We start from the raw sequence: 17,452 nt of genomic DNA, 5'->3' as shown, positions 1-17,452 counted from the left end.
ACATACAACAGGGTTTAGAATTAAAAGAGAACATGCGCATTTGAGGCCCAATGAGGGGAATTATACTGCTTGTGCTGAAACTGAAGAGGCTCTGGAGTGAAATAGTAAATGAAACCTGTGAGAAGTTACCCCACTTTGGAAAGCATTTTTAACACACAGGTGTAGATGGTGTAATGCAAAACTGGCAATTTTCCTACAGATACAGCATTTTAGTGCCCAATATGTTGTGCCCAGCGTGAAAAGTAAGCCCTCTTATTATTATGCAGTATTTCTTACAAATGGCACTGAACGTATGACAAGGCTCAGTATTAAAAGAGCACCATGCACATTTTGAGGCCCAATGTGGTGATTTACAACTCTTGTGCTGACAATTGTAGAGGCTCTGAGGAAAATTTATAAATAGAAACTTGAAGTTACCCTATTTTGGAAACTCCGCCCCTATAGTTATTAAGGGGTGAAGTAGATATTGTTACACCATTGGTATTTTGCAGAAATGAATGCGCAGCAAATGAAAATTGTCATTTTTACACAGATTTGATTGCTCAATAATACCGGTATATTGTGCCCAGCTGTTGCCATCTAAGACTCACAGCACACTTCTTGAATTGATAGGCAGGTTCTAATGGGTACGGAAATGCCATAAATGTGGATGCAAGCTGAAATAAAAGGCACACAACTTAAGCAGTGTCATTTGGCTTTAGGCGTGCAGATTTTACAGCATGGTTTTTGGGTGCTACATTTGCAGATACCTTGATGTAAGCTTACAGTGGAAACCCCCATTAAGTGATCCCATTTTTATAACTACAGATATTGCATTTCATTTCCCAGTATGTTGTGTCCAGCTTGTGCCATCTGAGGCACACCATGTCCCTTAAATTGTTAGGTGATTCTACTGGGTGCTTAAATGCCATAAAATGTGGATGTAAATAGCCGTTTGATTACTCTGTAGTGTTCAGAAGGGAAAGACCGTCTTGTGGCTTTTGCAATGCAGATTTTGATGGATAGCTTTGTGTGTGCTGTGTAGATTTAAACAGCCACAAAGTACCAGTAAAGCCATTTTCTGACAACCATAAGTTTTTTTGTTTGTTTTTTGTCTCGAGGGAGCCGGGAGAGGGCTTATTTTTTGTGGTATGAGTTGCCAGCATCATTGGTACTATTGTGGGGTATACACAACATTTGGATCCCTTTTTATTTTGCTTTTTCGCAACATATTGTGCAGGAAAAATGACAACTTTATTCTGCTGGTCAGTATGAATACAGAGATACCAATTTTATATATTTTGCTATTTACACACAGCATTTTAAAAAATATATATATAAAAAATTATATTATATATATTTATTTATCTATATCATTTCTGTGTTGCCTTATTTTAAAAGCCACTTTTTCTGGCAAAGGTCTTATGGGAGGGTTTGTTTTGGTGGAATGAGCTCTCATTTCCATTGGTATCATTTTTGGCATATATTTTTTGGTAGGCAAGGTGACCTAACATAGTTTATAAAGCTGGAAAAATACATTTGTCCATCCAGATCGGCCCGTTATCCTGCAAGTTGATCCAGAGGAAAGCAACAAAAAAAAAAAAAAAAAAAAAAAACACCCACACACCCAGTGAGATAGAAGCCAATTTCCGACTCTAATCAGACAATCAGAATAACTTCCTTAATCAACGACTCATCTCTCGTAGCCAATAGTAACATATTAGACAAAGTAAAAGTAAAAAAAAAAAAAACCTAATATGTCTATTTTTCTATTTTTACAACAGTAAATAGCTTGATGAGGGGAACAGTTAGTTATTTTTTTTTTACACCTTAAACTGTTATTTTTAAAAAACTCTTTATTCCTCCCTAGGGGACTTGACGTTTTAGTGGATGATTGCTGCTTCAATGCATGTATTATGCTGTATTGTACTACACTGAAACAGAGTTCCACATTGACAGCTTCCTATGAGAGCCAGCCTTGGCCTCATAGGGAGCCGTTGATGAGAGACCTGGAAGTCTTACAAAAGTTTCAGGTGCCATGGCAAAGTTTGGCACCCCAGGATCGCATCGCAGGGAGACAATGGGATGAGCCCACTCCCTTTGTAAACGCCATATATGCGACTGTAAGCACTTACCGTGGCATCTAAGCAGTTAATCTGCTAGCATCACTGAACACAGCAGGGGCCTGGCTGTCAATAACCGCTTCTGTGCCTGCCCGATTCCAGTGCAGTAATATTATGGTGCTCAACCTTAAAGTATAAGGCTGCGTTCACACGGGCGAGATTTCCGCGCGGGTGCAATGCAGTAGGTGAACGCATTGCACCTGCACTGAATCCTGACCCATTCATTTCAATGGGGCTGTGCACATGAGCATTTTTTTTTCATGCATCACTTCTGCAATGCTTTAAAATCGCAGCATGTTCTACATTCTGCGTTTTCACGCAGCCCTGGCTCCATAGAAGTGAATGGGGCTACGTTAATAACGCATTGCATCTGCAAGCAAGTGCGGATGCAATGCGTTTTTCACTGATGGTTGCTAGGAGTTGTTTCACGCGCATCAAAACGCATTGCACCCGCGCGGAAAAAACTGAACAACTAAACGCAATTGCAGCCAAAACTGACTGAACTTGCTTGCAAAATGGTGCGAGTTTAACTGAACGCACCCTGAACGCATCCGGACCAAATCTGTCACGCTCGTGTGAACTCAGCCTAACCGTCGCATTTTTTTTTTTGGGGGAGTATTGGATTGTGGTGATTAATATCACCTTGGTGGCCCTATTTTAACTTTTCAGTGTGTATTCAATTCCCCCTTAATTCCACATTTTTGTTCCCTGTACTGCCTACTTTTACCTGTGCTTAAAATAAGGTTGCTATGCAGGTCCGTCTATGTGTTGAAGGACGGAGCACGCAGAGGTAGCAGCGTGCAAGGTCAGATTACAGACAGCCAGGGACTGTGTGTAAATGGTTAAAGCCAGGTCCTCCCCAGCAGCTGATAACAGTGCCTGGGCTGTGTGCACTTCTTCCTGTCCCTGCGCTTGGCAGACGCTCCCTCACTCAGCAGAGCTGGAGAAGGCAGAGTTGAAGCAGCACAGACCAGGTAAGGGAGATCTGCCATCTGCTCAGTGTATAAATGAAAGCAACATGTGGTAAGAGGACCCCTTTGTGCTGCAGGAGATTAGCCCTTTAGGGGGAGGGCTGTGGTTACTGACACTTTTGGGGGGCTATTCTTACTGGCTAGTGAGGGCAGGTGGGATTAGCCTCAGGGTGAGGGCAGTGGCAGCCATCTTAACTGAATAGTGAAATTGCAGTTTTATGCAGACTGGTTGCTAAGGGCTGAATCTTATTAAATATGGAGTAAGTCAGTCTAATAGTAACTGAATCTGGAATATCATGTTATTAGTAACTACATATATGAAAATTGAAATTAGGGTCTAAGTGTGAGTTATCCTTTAATTCTCTTCCCTACATGTATGGCTCATGTTCTACAGGGGTTAAAACTAATCTTTCTAGTTCTGACTAATTATTTTAGGTGGTTTGATGCATATAACAAACTTGTGACACACCCACTAATATAAAATGTTTATGCTTTTTTTTTTTTTTAAACATATTTTGACACAAACTTGCATAAAAGTATCTGTTACTGTATAAAGTACTTTTTGACAATGAGGGGTCTACTTTCAGAAAATCAGAGCTGTGTGGCCCATTTATTCTCACCAATAGTTGGGGTCCCAAATGTCAGACCTCCACCAATCAGATCCTATCACTTTGTGAGACCGGAATAGTCCTTTAATAAAATATATAATCAATGGTTACTTGTTCTTCTGACTGCCACGTCATTGGTAGTTCACATTAATGTCTCCTAGAGTTATTCCCAAAGCCTCACTAAAGCTGCCAATTTAATGGGAGTACATTTGAGAGCAACAATCAGCAACCTTTGGCACTCCAGCTGCTGTGGAACTACAGCTCCCAGCATACACTCACTTGGCTATTCTCGTAACTCCCATAAAAGGAGGATTCTGGGAGTAGTAGTTTTAGGACAGCTGGAGTGCTAGAGGTTGCTGATCCCTGTTTTAGAGTATATATTAAGACCCCAAGATGTGGCCCTCCTGCAGTCCCATGGAAATTAGCTTACAGGTCTATATTTTAAATCTCTGCATTTGACATTTCATTATCCAACAGCATTTACAGAAATATAATTTGAACAAACCTATATATTATATGCCACAAGTCTGGCACTATGCTATTGCAAGCACGCTACAAAAGGATTGTAGTCCAATCTGAATATAAATGAATCCGTTTCCTGGAGTATTCTATACAGAGCAATCTATAAAATAACTTTTTTAAACAAGAACCTATAGGTCAGGCATGGCCAACCTGAGGCTCTCCAGCTGTGGTAAAACTACAACTCCCACCATGCCCTGCTGCAGGCTGATAGCTGTAAGCAGTCTAAGCATGCTGGGAGTTGTAGTTTTGCAACAGCTGGAGAGCCTCAGTTTGGCCATGCCTGCTATAGGTGATGGATGCCTCTGCATATCTATATCAAAAGTTTATACAAGGCATTTACTAATGTATTGTGATTCTTCATATTACTTCCTTTCCCGGCTTGATTCATTTTTGCATCGCATTATACACTGCTTATATCCACGGGTTACAACCACCCTGCAATCCAGCAGTGGTGGTTGTGCTTGCACACTGTAAGAAATTGTGTCAGCCTTTCCAGTGGCCAGGACCACGGAGGAGTCCATAGGCCGGTGATAACCCCTATATATATGACAGTGAATAATGTGATGGGATAATGAGTCAAACCAGCAAAAGAGGCAACTTGGACAATCACAATACTTATGCAAGTGGCTTGTATTAAAGGAGGACCTGTCACCACGCCTGATATGCCTGTTTTGATAGCTACATGCATTCCCCATTCAACAACAATTCTGGTACATCTATTCTCATGACTAGGATGTGCCATTCCTGTCTTACTTCCACTAGAAGTTTAGGAATGAATTACCGTACTAGCAATCTACAGTGATGGTACAGATGGTTATTACTAGTTGGGGAGCTGCCCGCATAGTTTGACAATATCCAATCAGTGATGCCATTGCCAGATTGTGCAGGGACACACCTCCTACTGGTAACACCCTTCTGTACACTTACTGCACACTGCTAGTAATTTATTTGTAATCTTCTAGCAGGAATAATAAAGGATTGGTACAACCTAGAATTAAGAACAGATGCTTCAGACTTGCTCTGTTACTTAGACATGTCAGGAGAGGTGACAGGTCCTCTTTACCTTTATCTACAAGATAAATGCAGTTTGCTGAAGTAAGACAAACCCATTTAATATTCCTATTACTGAGTATAGTGGGGAAACTGGTATAAAACAGAGTCCAGGAGGCAGGCTGGAGGTGATAATAGTAGGTTACTCAATGAAGGCCCTAACTGTAGTGGTCCAGACTTATAAAAAAACAAAACAAACTAGCAGCCAATTGGCTTCTAAACTGAAAAACTTACGAGCCAAATAAAATTTTAGTTGCCAAATTTAAAATGCATATACGCAAAAAAACAAAAAACAAAAACAAAACACGACTGAGGAGGAGGTGAGACGCAGGCCTGCCAGCACTAAGAAAACATATAGGAGAATACAGCACCACATACCTCCTACATCCAGTGACATCTCCTGTGATGTAGACGTTCTCTTTCCTCAACTCTTCCTTTTGAAACAGACTGCCATGACAAATTCGTTCAGCCGCATCTCGTCTCTGCGGAGTTTGTTACAGACAAGTTAGATTTCTCAAGTTTTTAATCAAACCCCCCCCCACCACCACACAGACTACCCATCCTGGAGTCCCAACTAAGTCATCCTGCTGTCCCTCTCAACCCTGTGCTCACTGTGCTCCCCAATGCCTCCAAATACTATATTGCTTAAAGAATAGTGACCTTCAGTAGAAAAAAGGTCCTATAGTGCCTCCATAAATTATAATGCCCCTAGTTTTAATGTCCACTAAAATGTCCCCAGTAATAATAAAACCCTATTTCGTGCTCTCAGTAATAATGCCTGTTTAGTGTCCCCTAAATAACATCCCCTAATATGCCCCTGTAATAGAAATGCCCCTACAGTGCCTCCAGAATTAATATCCCCTATTTTACCCCCAGTAAATATGCCATTATAGTACCTCCAGTATTAATAACCAGTGATGGCCAGTTCGCAGTGTTCGACCACGAACACATGCGGGCTGCCATCTTAACTCACAAGTCCAGCGAGGCACAGGTAAGCCTCGAGCCGGTCTGAAACAAATGCGGTCACCGGGAGCAGGCAGTCCCGAAAACAGCCCGATGAAGGCCCCCTATAGTGCCGCCCAGTAGTAATGCACCTGTATAAAAAACAAAATTCTGCTATAGTGCTCCAGTATTAAAATACCCTCAACACCTCCTGTAATGTCCTATATAGAGTCCTTGTATAAAAAAAAAATGCCCTGGTAATGCCATCTATAGTGCCTCAGTATTAAAAGTCCTCAGTGCTACCAGTAATGGCCCTTATACTGTTCCCTGTATTAAAAATTCCCCTAGAGCGCCCAATAATGCTGCCAGTTATGTCCCCTACGGTGCCTCCCCAGTATTAACGTCCCCACAGTTGCCCTCCATTAGTAATGTCCCCCCACAGTGCCCCTCCAGTAGTGAACCTCACAGTGCTCTCCTCCTCTCTCCTTAGTAGTATCCCCCCACATTGCTATCAGTAATATCCTTCGTATCGCCCATCCAGACGCTTGTGTAATGTCCACCAAAAGTACACCTTCAATATTATGTCCCCTAATGCCCCCACATTGCTCTCTGCCCTGTCAGTAATGTCCCCAAGTGGGCATTGAAAAATAGGCCAAAAACTAATACTCACCTGTGTCCTTGCACCAGAGTTCACGATGCAGGCTACAACCTCTTCTGGTCTACAGCCTGGGACAGTGGGATGCAGGCAGGCAAGTGCAAGCACACTGCTTCGCTTTATCCCGGCACAGGCGGTGGCGATTATGTCATCCCACACGCCTGTGCAGGTATTTACTACCTCAGAGGCTTCAGGACTACCAAGCCTGAGACCTATGAGGGTGATCAGCAGGAGAGAAACTATAGGTTCCCGTGCCACACCACTGTATTCAACTGCAGAGTGGTAGAGGTTCTTATTGCTATCTGCAAATTCTAAGTTGCATTGGCGACAATTTTCCCCATCCTGAGCACTGTAACTGGATTGCAGAAAGAAAGAATCCAATGCATCCACCACAGGTCCCATTAGGCGACTGAGAAATAGGTCACAGGTAAGTGAACACCAATATGCCCCCACGTAGCCAGTTGTGTTGCAATACGTAAAATTGTTCATAACAGCGTCATTGATAATGGTTGTGGAACCACCACTCTATTTCCATTTTGGAAATAGAGTGATGACGTTGTCCTAGCGGTCCCATGGTTTTCACCCTTTACAGGGATCTGGTCTTCACTACCTCTTGGAAAAGTCCTGGTGCATTTGGCAACTGACCCATGGGGTAAGAGATTCCGGTGTGAGGCACCAGAGGATCAGGAAACAGTCAGAAGCACAGAGTGGGCTGTGGTCAGACAGGCAGAGTACATGCAAATCTGAGAAACAGTCCCAGGGAGAGATGTGACTATAAAACCACCGACTGGAGAGACTACCCATCACTTTGGAGCTTATTGTCACAGTCTATAAACCTATGTCCCTGCAGCAGAGTTCTGAAGCTCAGATAAAGTAAACCCACCACTCTTCTCTTCACAGCCTGTTCATGGTGCATGGTTGTTCCCTACTTCCGACCACCTTCACCTGGTCCAGCCTTGACTGGGAGCAAGAGGAAGTGCTGGAGGCTATGGCTCCATCTATAAGACCACATACCACTGACAAATTATGGAACTGAAAAAGGTGAAAAAAATATTTAAGTAGGAACTGACTTCTTGACAGAGCTTTTTAGCTGAAATATCATCTTCCTTGGTACACACACTGTGCGCATTTGGGCAACCAATGCCTCCTGCCCCAGGGACCCAGGCAGTCTCAGTAGCAACATTGAGTACTTGTGAGTAGCACTCTGCACCAGAGCATTAAAGGGCTTCTGTCAGCAGATTTGTCCCTACAAAACTGGGTGACCCATCACATGTGTGCTTGGCGGCGCTAGACATCTGCGTTTGTCCCATGTTCATATATTAAATCATCAATGTGAGCACATATGAACATGGGACCAACACAGATTCCTTCAGCTGCCTTCACACATGCAACAGGTTACCCAGTTTTATAGGTACTGTTGACAGATGCCCCCACTGTGGTAGAATTACTGCAGGCAGTTGGAATTACTCCCAATGAACATGGGACTTGGAGCATATGTATATCCTGCAATATTTTTGGGGAACTGAACCCTTTGAAGGTCTGATATTTCACAATGGATTTCATACAAGTATGACGAAGCTCTAAGGCGGACTTTGTTTCTGCATAATTCACACAATGTGGTTGCCTTTTTCAAGCATACCAGTGATGTTGATGTAGTCTGTAGTACTGCTGGGCCATTGAGGCAGCTCCAAAAACATTGGGGGCTTGAGAGGGTGCCAATGCACAATCAACCTCAAGGAGTGTCATAAGAAAAAGAGAATATACTTTTGTTGGGGTTACTAGCAGGGACTGGTGGCGATATGGTCTTCCACAAGGGGTAAAGCTAGCTTGACAGGTGCCATCATGCGAGAAGCAGCAAAAGACTGAGATAGAAGGTGGGCACAGATTTAGACTAGTGTGAGGGTCTTTCCACAGGCTCCGAATGGTGCCTTACTGAGGATGGAGGTGGATTGTGTGGCTTGAGGTGTCAAGTCTATGTCTGCTAAATTCTTACTTGCTTGTTGTACGGTCTGATGGGTCTAGTGGTGTGGTGGTCACCGCAGAAAATTATTTGAAGCTCAAGGAGGGCGGACAGTTTGTTTTTTCCGCCTTCCTCTGGATTAACTGGATGGACAAATGTCTTTTTTCGGCCTTATATACTATGTTACTATTACAAAACAAATGTGATTACAGAAGAATTCAGGCCTTATTTACTATACAACTGTTGTCCTGTTGATTTGCAGCACTGTCTGCCATGTTCTAACAGCTCTACAACAAATAGAACATTCTGAACCTCATAGAATGCCTGAACATATATACGCGTTTCTTAAAAGGAAAAAATAAAAATCACCAATTGAACACACTCTCCTCAGAACGGTATAGCTACATTTTCATATTTTTTATTTTTTTTTAAACATCTGAGCAGTTACCACTGAACTGAGAAAATAACCAGTTAAAGGAATTTTGCAGGAATGATTTAATATGGCTGCAAACAACCTTTCCAAGAAAGTGAGCAGGACTGGTTGCCTAGGGGGTGGGGCCTCACTACATTGCTCTACAATAGATGGTAATTAAGCGATCCCGCCTATGATATGCCATCTTGGATGAGCAGCCAGAGAGGAATGCTCACCAATATGTAGTATATGCCAGTGCTAGAGTGAAGGGAGGCCACGCCCACTTCCTCAAGCAGATCCGGAAGTGGATGCAACCCGTCTTGAGTATATTCTAGCACAGATTGCTTATGGCCATATTAAATCAGTCCAGGAAAAGGTCATCTGTCAGCAAATTTACATCTATTACAACGACTGATCTATGGCATGAATACTTGACAGTTGAAGCTTCATATGTACCTGCATTGCTCAGAAAAATGTTTTCATATATGCAAATGAGCCTCAAGGAGCACTTTGACAGGGCCAGGAAGTAAAAACCATCATGCCTGGCCCTGTCCATCATAGTAGAGGGCGCAGCAGATACAGAGAGCTGAGACTCTAGGATTAAGGCAACACCCCTGTTGCTCCTAGCACCTAACTTGGATATATTTAAACTTTATTTTTCTCAGCAATGCGGGCATATATGAACATGGGACACAGATGTCTTCAACTGCTAGGCACACATATGCAACAGGTCAGCCAGTTTCCTAGGTACAAATCTGCTGTCAGATGCCCTTTAAAGAGGACCTTTCATCTGGAAAAACATTGTGAACTAAGTATCCTGACATACACAGTGGCGCCCAGGGATCTCACTGCACTTACTATTATCCCTGGGCGCCGCTCCGTTCTCCCGTTATGTCCTCCAGTATCTTCACTCAGTAAGTTATAGTAGGCGGAGACTTAGGACTCTTGGTTATAGTAGGCGGAGTCTGCCCTTGTTCTGCTGAGCGTCTCCTCCTCCTAGGCTGTAGCACTGGCCAATCGCAGCGCACAGCTCACAGCCTGGGAGAAAAAAACCTCCCAGGCTGTGAGCTGTGCGCTGGGATTGGCCAGCGCTGCAGCCTAGGAGAAGGAGATGCCCAGCAGAACAAGGGCAGACTCCGCCTACTATAACTTACTGAGCGAAGATACCTGAAGACATAACGGGAGAACGGAGCGGCGCCCAGGAATAATAGTAAGTGCAGCGAGATCCCTGGGTGCTGCTGTATATGTCAGGATATTTAGTTCACAATGTTTTTCCAGGTGAAAGGTCCTCTTTAAGCGAGACCTTTCTTCATAGTCACATTTCACCTGCAAGTTCTCTAATCTTATGAACAGAAAAAAATTGTGGACTGTTGAGAATTAATGCTGAAAAGGTTTGTGAATTGGCTAGTGCTGGAATGTGTAAATTTAGTATTTCTTCTTCATTCGTTCTTAGAACATTTAATTATCCCACAGTCTAAAGAACTTTTACTATTCTAGGAAGCTACTAGTAAGGTCATTTATCAAGAAAGTCTCAATTTTATGCTGCCATAAATCCTAACCGATGAAGCCTGATATTCATGAGCTCCCAGCTCTCCCCACCCACCGCTGTTGATTGACTCTTTTCTTTCTGCAGTCAGCGGCAAGTGGATGGGGAGAGCCATGATCTCATGAGTATCAGTACACATTAGCATCTGTACAGAAAGTGACCCAGCATTTTGCCAAGCTAATCTGTCAGTTTTTGCTGCCCTTAGTTAGGACAGCATAAAAGTGGTGACAGATTCCCTTTGGTTTAGGAAGATATTTAATGTTTTTAAATAGAAATACTACAAGAATGGGTTAAAGCAAAAAACATTTGTGACTTAATAAAAATACATGTGCCAGAGGACATAAGACATACCTTAGCTCTGTGTTCAACATTAGCTTTCCTGTCCAGGAGAAGACTTACAACTTCGGCTCTACCCTGGAAGCATGCCAAAGTCAGAGCTGTATTGCGATTTGTCTCAATCTGAGCATTTATGTCAGATCCCATATCGAGAAGCAGTTTAACAGCAGGAACATGACCATTCATGGAAGCCAACATTAGAGGGGAGATGCCCAGTTTGCTACCAGTCCTGTAAAGAAACAAATCGCACCATGTGACATTTGCTGAACATTAAAATGACAATATAAACACGTAGAAAAAGGGCAGCTTTGCAGCACTTCTGTGATTCTTGCCATTATTACCTAGAATTAATTTCTGCCCCTGCATTTAACAGGATCTTGATAATGTTGACATATCCACCAGATGCAGCCAAACTGAGAGGTGTATAGTCCGAAACATTTCGATGCTCTTTATTGGCTCCTCGAGACAAAAGCAGCTCTACAACCTGTGATTTGCAACAGAAAAAAACATTTGTCTTGGATGATTGTAACTAAGTCAATGAAACACATTGAAAAAAAACAAAAAAAAAAAAACACACACACACACACACACACGAGAACTTCCAGAGGGTATAGCCTGTGTGATGCTCTGAGAAATCTCTTCACTCCTGGTGGAGGACGGCAAGACCTCTGGCATGCAATATATACCACTCTTACCTCTCTACCTGCACTTGCTGATATAAAGCACAAGGTTAGACAGATTAGTCTTCGGGTGGAACAACTAAAATATATTCAGTCTGTTTTAAACCATGGAGAAGCGACAGCTTCAGTCCTTACTACCTGCAAAAAAACATCTGAACTTTCTTCATACTTATCTTGAAGATAAAGACAACAGAGCATGATGTAACAACCTCCATATTCGAGGGTTGCCTGAAACCTATTCTACATCTGAAACACTTAAAGTTACAAGGGAGATCTTGGAACTTGTCCTTGCTCCGGATTACCCAAAGGATCTCCAGATCAAGAGGACTCATAGGGCACTCAGACCTAAACCTTAAAAGGGTTATCCAGGTTCAGAGCTGAACCCGGACATCCCTCCATTTTCCCCCTGGCAGCCCCCGACAGGAGCATTGGAGCAGTTCATGCTCTGATGCTCTCCTTTACCCTGCACTAAATTGCGCAGGGCAAAGGCATTTTTTGGAGTTCCGGTTACGAACCGGGGCTCTCCATGGGGCTGCCAGGAACCCCGGTGACGTCACCGGCACTGATGAGTGGGATTTTGCGCTGCCCTAGCCAGTAAAATGGCTAGGGCGGCGCTAAAGCCTGCCCATCAGAGCCTGTGACGTCACCGAATACACTGCCGGCAGAAGTTTCCGCCCAGCAGTGTGTTATTGAAAACAAAAGAGCCCTTGCCTTGCACGATTTAGCGCAGGGCAAGGGAGCGCATTGGAGCACGAGATGCTCCGATGCTAGCACCAGGGGGGCTGCCTGGGTGAAAATAAGGGTATGTAACCCGGACAACACCTTTAAGAGGGAGGCTCACCTCCTCCAGAGACATGGGTAAAAATTGCTCTGCTTTACGACTAAAGAGCCATAAGTGTTCCATAAATAGGTAATAAGTCAGAGCAACTGGACTACTTTTATTTATTCTTGAAGATGTTTTGTTAGTCATTTGACTGCCTCAATTAGAATAGCTTGTACGAGAATTCATAGGAATGAAATACTGGTAACTGAAGCTATAAGGTGCGATTAAACTGCCTCTCTCCACTTCTTTCTTTCAAATTTCTTTTTATTGAGCAGTAAAATAAAAACAGTGTACAAGCATTATCTTCAATGATAGTCATGTGCTCGTTTAAATATTTGAATCTACTGAGTATAATACATTTCCAGATTATTCAGTTTACAAGATATAAATAAAGATCCAAATAACGAGCAAGGTATGACCTCGAATATACCTAAGTGAGTGTTAACAAGGTGAGTATATTGAAGGGTTGGTCAGGAAGGGATGTGTGTAACCGGGTGAGAGAGAAGGAAGGAAAGGGGGGGGGGGGGTTGGGTAGGGGTATTGACTAATTCTTTGCCCCTCCACTGGTACACACACAAAACTATCAGAAGTAATCATGTGGAATCTAATTTCCCCCTGGATCTACTGTAGAAATTGTGGCGGTCATTGAAAGGTAGTTATCTATAGCGATTCCCAGGCATGCCTGACTATTTTGTTCTTCCTCCGCTAGTATTTAACTCAACCTATACTGCTCCACTTTAGTAGAGATTAAGTCTGTAGGACAACCATGGGCTCCATAGTTTTTGGAAATTCTCATGTGCTCTCACTTCCCAGTTTGCCAGTTTCTCCAGTCGGCACATCTGGTCCAAATTAACCTGCCACTGTTCAACAGTAGGCGGTTCCTCACTCATCCATTTCAGTGGGATTAGGAGCCTTGCTGCTTGTATCAGGTGGGTGGTTAGGTTCCTTTTGGAGGGCTGCCAAGTGTCGGCAGGAAGCCAGGGAAGAGCCATCTCTGGGGTTAGAGTAATAGGGGTGACTCAAACTATTAAATTACATTTGAGATGTTGTCCCAAAATTACCTCAACTTCGGGCAGTACCAAAATATGTGGCTCAGTGAGCCCTCTCAGAGTTGACATCTCAGAGTTGTCAAAGTTTTGTAGGCCCCTTAAAAACATCTGTTTAGGTGTTCTGTACCATCATGTCAGGACCTTGTAGGAATGTTCCTGTACCTTGACATCTTGAAAAACCACGAGCATACATGCGCATATCTGTATCTGAGAAAACTCTACCTAATTCAGATGCCCATGTATGTATGTATGTATGTACTGTGGGACAACTCTGTTCCTTGGTGTCAATAGGGAAAGATAGTTGTGAGATCAACTAGTTTTTAAAAGCACGTTTTATTTATTTCTTCCCCTATTCTTTTTGTCAGCCATGTTCCTGTGTTACTTATTTCAGCTTCTTTTAAGAAATAGTTACTCTTAAATGTGAGATATATAGAGTGGGACTCCCCTATTGTTTTATTTATCCCCCCCAGGAATTCATGAACTGTAAAGTTCTTGAATTTGTCCCAAACTGGGGCAAGATCTTTTACGTTGGTTCTCGTCAGGAAAGGGACAAGATTAGCCGCCATTTTCAGTAATGGGTTGATTAGCAAGTCATGGTAAATGTTTAAGATTTTTAGGACGGAGGTCGTTCACTTAAAGAAGGGGTTATCTTTTGGTACGGTGGGGTCGATGTCCCAAAATCCGGCACTCTGTCTATGGGTGGGGTGCATTAATTCCATCTCTCTGCCCAGAGGGCTGTGTTTGGGTGTGTGTATTTGCAACCATCTTTTGAGGTGGATCGCTCTATAGTAGGACATAGAGTCAGGCAGGCCAAAACCCCCGTGTTCTTTCCTAAGTATTAATCTATGATGTGCTATCCTGGGTCTCCTTTCCCTCCAAAGGAAGGCAGTAAAAATCCTTCTTGTCCGAATAAAAAAGGAAGCAGGGAGAAAGATGGGGAGCATTTGCATCACAAAGTAGTTTGGGAATATTAAAAGGTTTTTAATACGTTTTTGCGCCCCATGAATGGTGTAGAGGCTCTAAGAGCAGTGACCATCCTTTGGGGGGCAGAGATGCTCATCACCTCAGATTTAGAAGTTCAACATATTCCCATACAATTCTAGGAGCTCCAGAAGACGCGGGAAGGCCTTGACAGGGTTCATAACCATAATGAGCAGATCGTCTGCAAAGGCTGCATTAACATACGTAGGGCCCTTGTCCCCAACTTATACCCCCCTTATTCCCGGGTGTTCCCTAATGGCTTGAAGCAGAGTTTCCACAACAAGGATATAAAGGATGGGGGACAAGGGGCATCCCTATCTTGTGCCGTTCTTAAAATGGAAGCGGGGGGGATAGCGTCCCATTAACCCTAATCCTAGCACTCAGTTCGGAATATAAAGTCATGATCGCTTGTTGGAACTCCTTTTGTAAGGGTTTTTGCAAAAATTCCCAATTGACCCTGTCAAAGCCTTCTCCGCATCAATTCCTAGCAGCACCAATGGGAGGCCCAACTTCTTTGCCAAGCGGATTATTGTGACCAGCCTACAAGAATTGTGGTTACCCTCCCGACCTGGAACAAAAACTGACTGATCGGGGTGTATGAGTTTAGGTAGATGGGCACTCAATCTCGTTGCCAACAGCTTTGCCCAAATCTTCACGTCTACGTGGAGTGAAATAGGCCTGTAGCTCCCACATACCTGGGGGTCCTACCCCTCCTTCGGCAGGATTGTAACTATGGCTTCTAGGGATTGTTTGTGTTGACAAGTTCCGGTCCTCAGGGAGTTTCATCATTTAATGAGCCGGGGCAATAATTTTTTTTTTAGTTCTAATGGTAGCAATATGTGTGGAGTGTCTCTTTTGTTTTATTAATCTAGTCATTAGTTTGGTTCCCTTATCCCCATGCGCATAAAAGCGAAATTTAGAATATTGAAAGGCTTTTGTATTATATATTGAGGTGATTCCTATAGTTCCCCTCGCAGCCTCAACAGGTCTCTTTGTGCCTGAACATCTTTTGAGCGTTTGTGGAGAGATTCTATGGTTGCAATTTGTGTGAACAGAGAGTGCAAGACTTTGTGTCTTTTTTGACTCTGCAACCTTGCGCAATGAGTTCCCCTCTAAACAGTATGGGAGACCCACAAAACGGTAGTCAATAATTTATCTTTAGGTTTATTTTCATGGAAAAATTGTTGGAGATTAGTTTGGAGAGACCTAAAATCTTCACCTCTGTCTAATGTTTCATTAAACTTCCAGGTCCATTGTTTTTGGGGCAAGTTTCTAAGGATCAATGATGAGGAGATGGGTGTGTGATCTGAAACTGTAAAAAGATCTATGTTTACCTGTTGCAATAGGTCTATATGGTTTTCTGAAAAAAAAAAAAAGAGTCTCTTGATAGTCTCTAATCTAGTCTCTGAAAGGAGTTGTGTGGGACCGAGAAGAATGTGTAGTCTCGTTCAGCTGGGTTTAGTAATCCCCACGTATCTACCAAACGAGATTCCAATAATCTCTTGTGAATACAGTGGAGGAAATAATTATTTGACCCCTCACTGATTTTGTAAGTTTGTCCAATGACAAAGAAATGAAAAGTCTCAGAACAGTATCATTTCAATGGTAGGTTTATTGTAACAGTGGCAGATAGCACATCAAAAGGAAAATCGAAAAAATAACTTTAAATAAAAGATAGCAACTGATTTGCATTTCATTGAGTGAAATAAGTTTTTGAACCCTCTAACAAAAAAAGACTTAATACTTGGTGGAAAAACCCTTGTTTGCAAGCACAGAGGTCAAACGTTTCTTGTAATTGATGACCAAGTTTGCGCACATTTTAGGAGGAATGTTGGTCCACTCCTCTTTGCAGATCATCTCTAAATCCCTAAGGTTTCGAGGCTGTCTCTGTGCAACTCTGAGCTTGAGCTCCCTCCATAGGTTTTCGATTGGATTAAGGTCCGGAGACTGACTAGGCCACTCCATGACCTTAATGTGCTTCTTCTTGAGCCACTCCTTTGTTGCCTTTGCTGTATGTTTTGGGTCATTGTCGTGCTGGAACACCCATCCACGACCCATTTTCAGTTTCCTGGCAGAGGGAAGGAGGTTGTCGCTCAGGATTTCACGATACATGGCTCCGTCCATTTTCCCGTTTATGCGAATAAGTTGTCCTGTGCCCTTAGCAGAAAAACACCCCCAAAGCAAAATGTTTCCACCCCCATGCTTGACGGTGGGGACGGTGTTTTGGGGGTCATAGGCAGCATTTTTCTTCCTCCAAACACAGCGAGTTGAGTTAATGCCAAAGAGCTCTATTTTGGTCTCATCAGACCACAGCACCTTCTCCCAGTCACTCTCTGAATCATTCAGGTGTTCATTGGCAAACTTCAGACGGGCCTGCACATGTGCCTTCCTGAGCAGGGGGACCTTGCGAGCCCTGCAGGATTTTAATCCATTGCGGTGTAATGTGTTTCCAATGGTTTTCTTGGTGACTGTGGTCCCTGCTAATTTGAGGTCATTAACTAACTCCTCCCGTGTAGTTCTAGGATGCTTTTTCACCTTTCTCAGAACCATTGACACCCCACGAGGTGAGATCTTGCGTGGAGCCCCAGAGCGAGGTCGATTGATGGTCATTTTGTGCTCCTTCCATTTTCGAACAATCGCACCAACAGTTGTCACCTTCTCTCCCAGCTTCTTGCTAATGGTTTTGTAGCCCATTCCAGCCTTGTGCAGGTCTACAATTTTGTCTCTGACATCCTTGGACAGCTCTTTGGTCTTTCCCATGTTGGAGAGTTTGGAGTCTGCTTGATTGATTGATTCTGTGGACAGGTGTCTTTTA

The 17,452-nt window shown here is 43.2% G+C and overlaps 1 protein-coding gene across 1 annotated transcript in view; it reads right to left on the bottom strand.

Moving 5' to 3' along the window:
• Positions 1–17,452, bottom strand: part of LOC122928254 (ankyrin repeat and KH domain-containing protein 1-like) — a 259,680-nt gene that overhangs the window by 68,310 nt on the left and 173,918 nt on the right. Inside the window, exons 20-21 of the mRNA XM_044280911.1 lie at positions 11,446–11,588; positions 11,120–11,333 (exon numbers count right to left, since the gene is read on the bottom strand). Of these exons, the coding sequence (XP_044136846.1) occupies positions 11,120–11,333; positions 11,446–11,588 (357 nt within the window). The remainder of the gene's footprint in view (positions 1–11,119; positions 11,334–11,445; positions 11,589–17,452) is intronic.

This window comes from Bufo gargarizans, chromosome 2, assembly GCF_014858855.1.
Source record: "Bufo gargarizans isolate SCDJY-AF-19 chromosome 2, ASM1485885v1, whole genome shotgun sequence".
Taxonomy (NCBI): Eukaryota; Metazoa; Chordata; class Amphibia; order Anura; family Bufonidae; genus Bufo; species Bufo gargarizans.
This window is presented reverse-complemented; position numbering and strand designations above follow the sequence as displayed.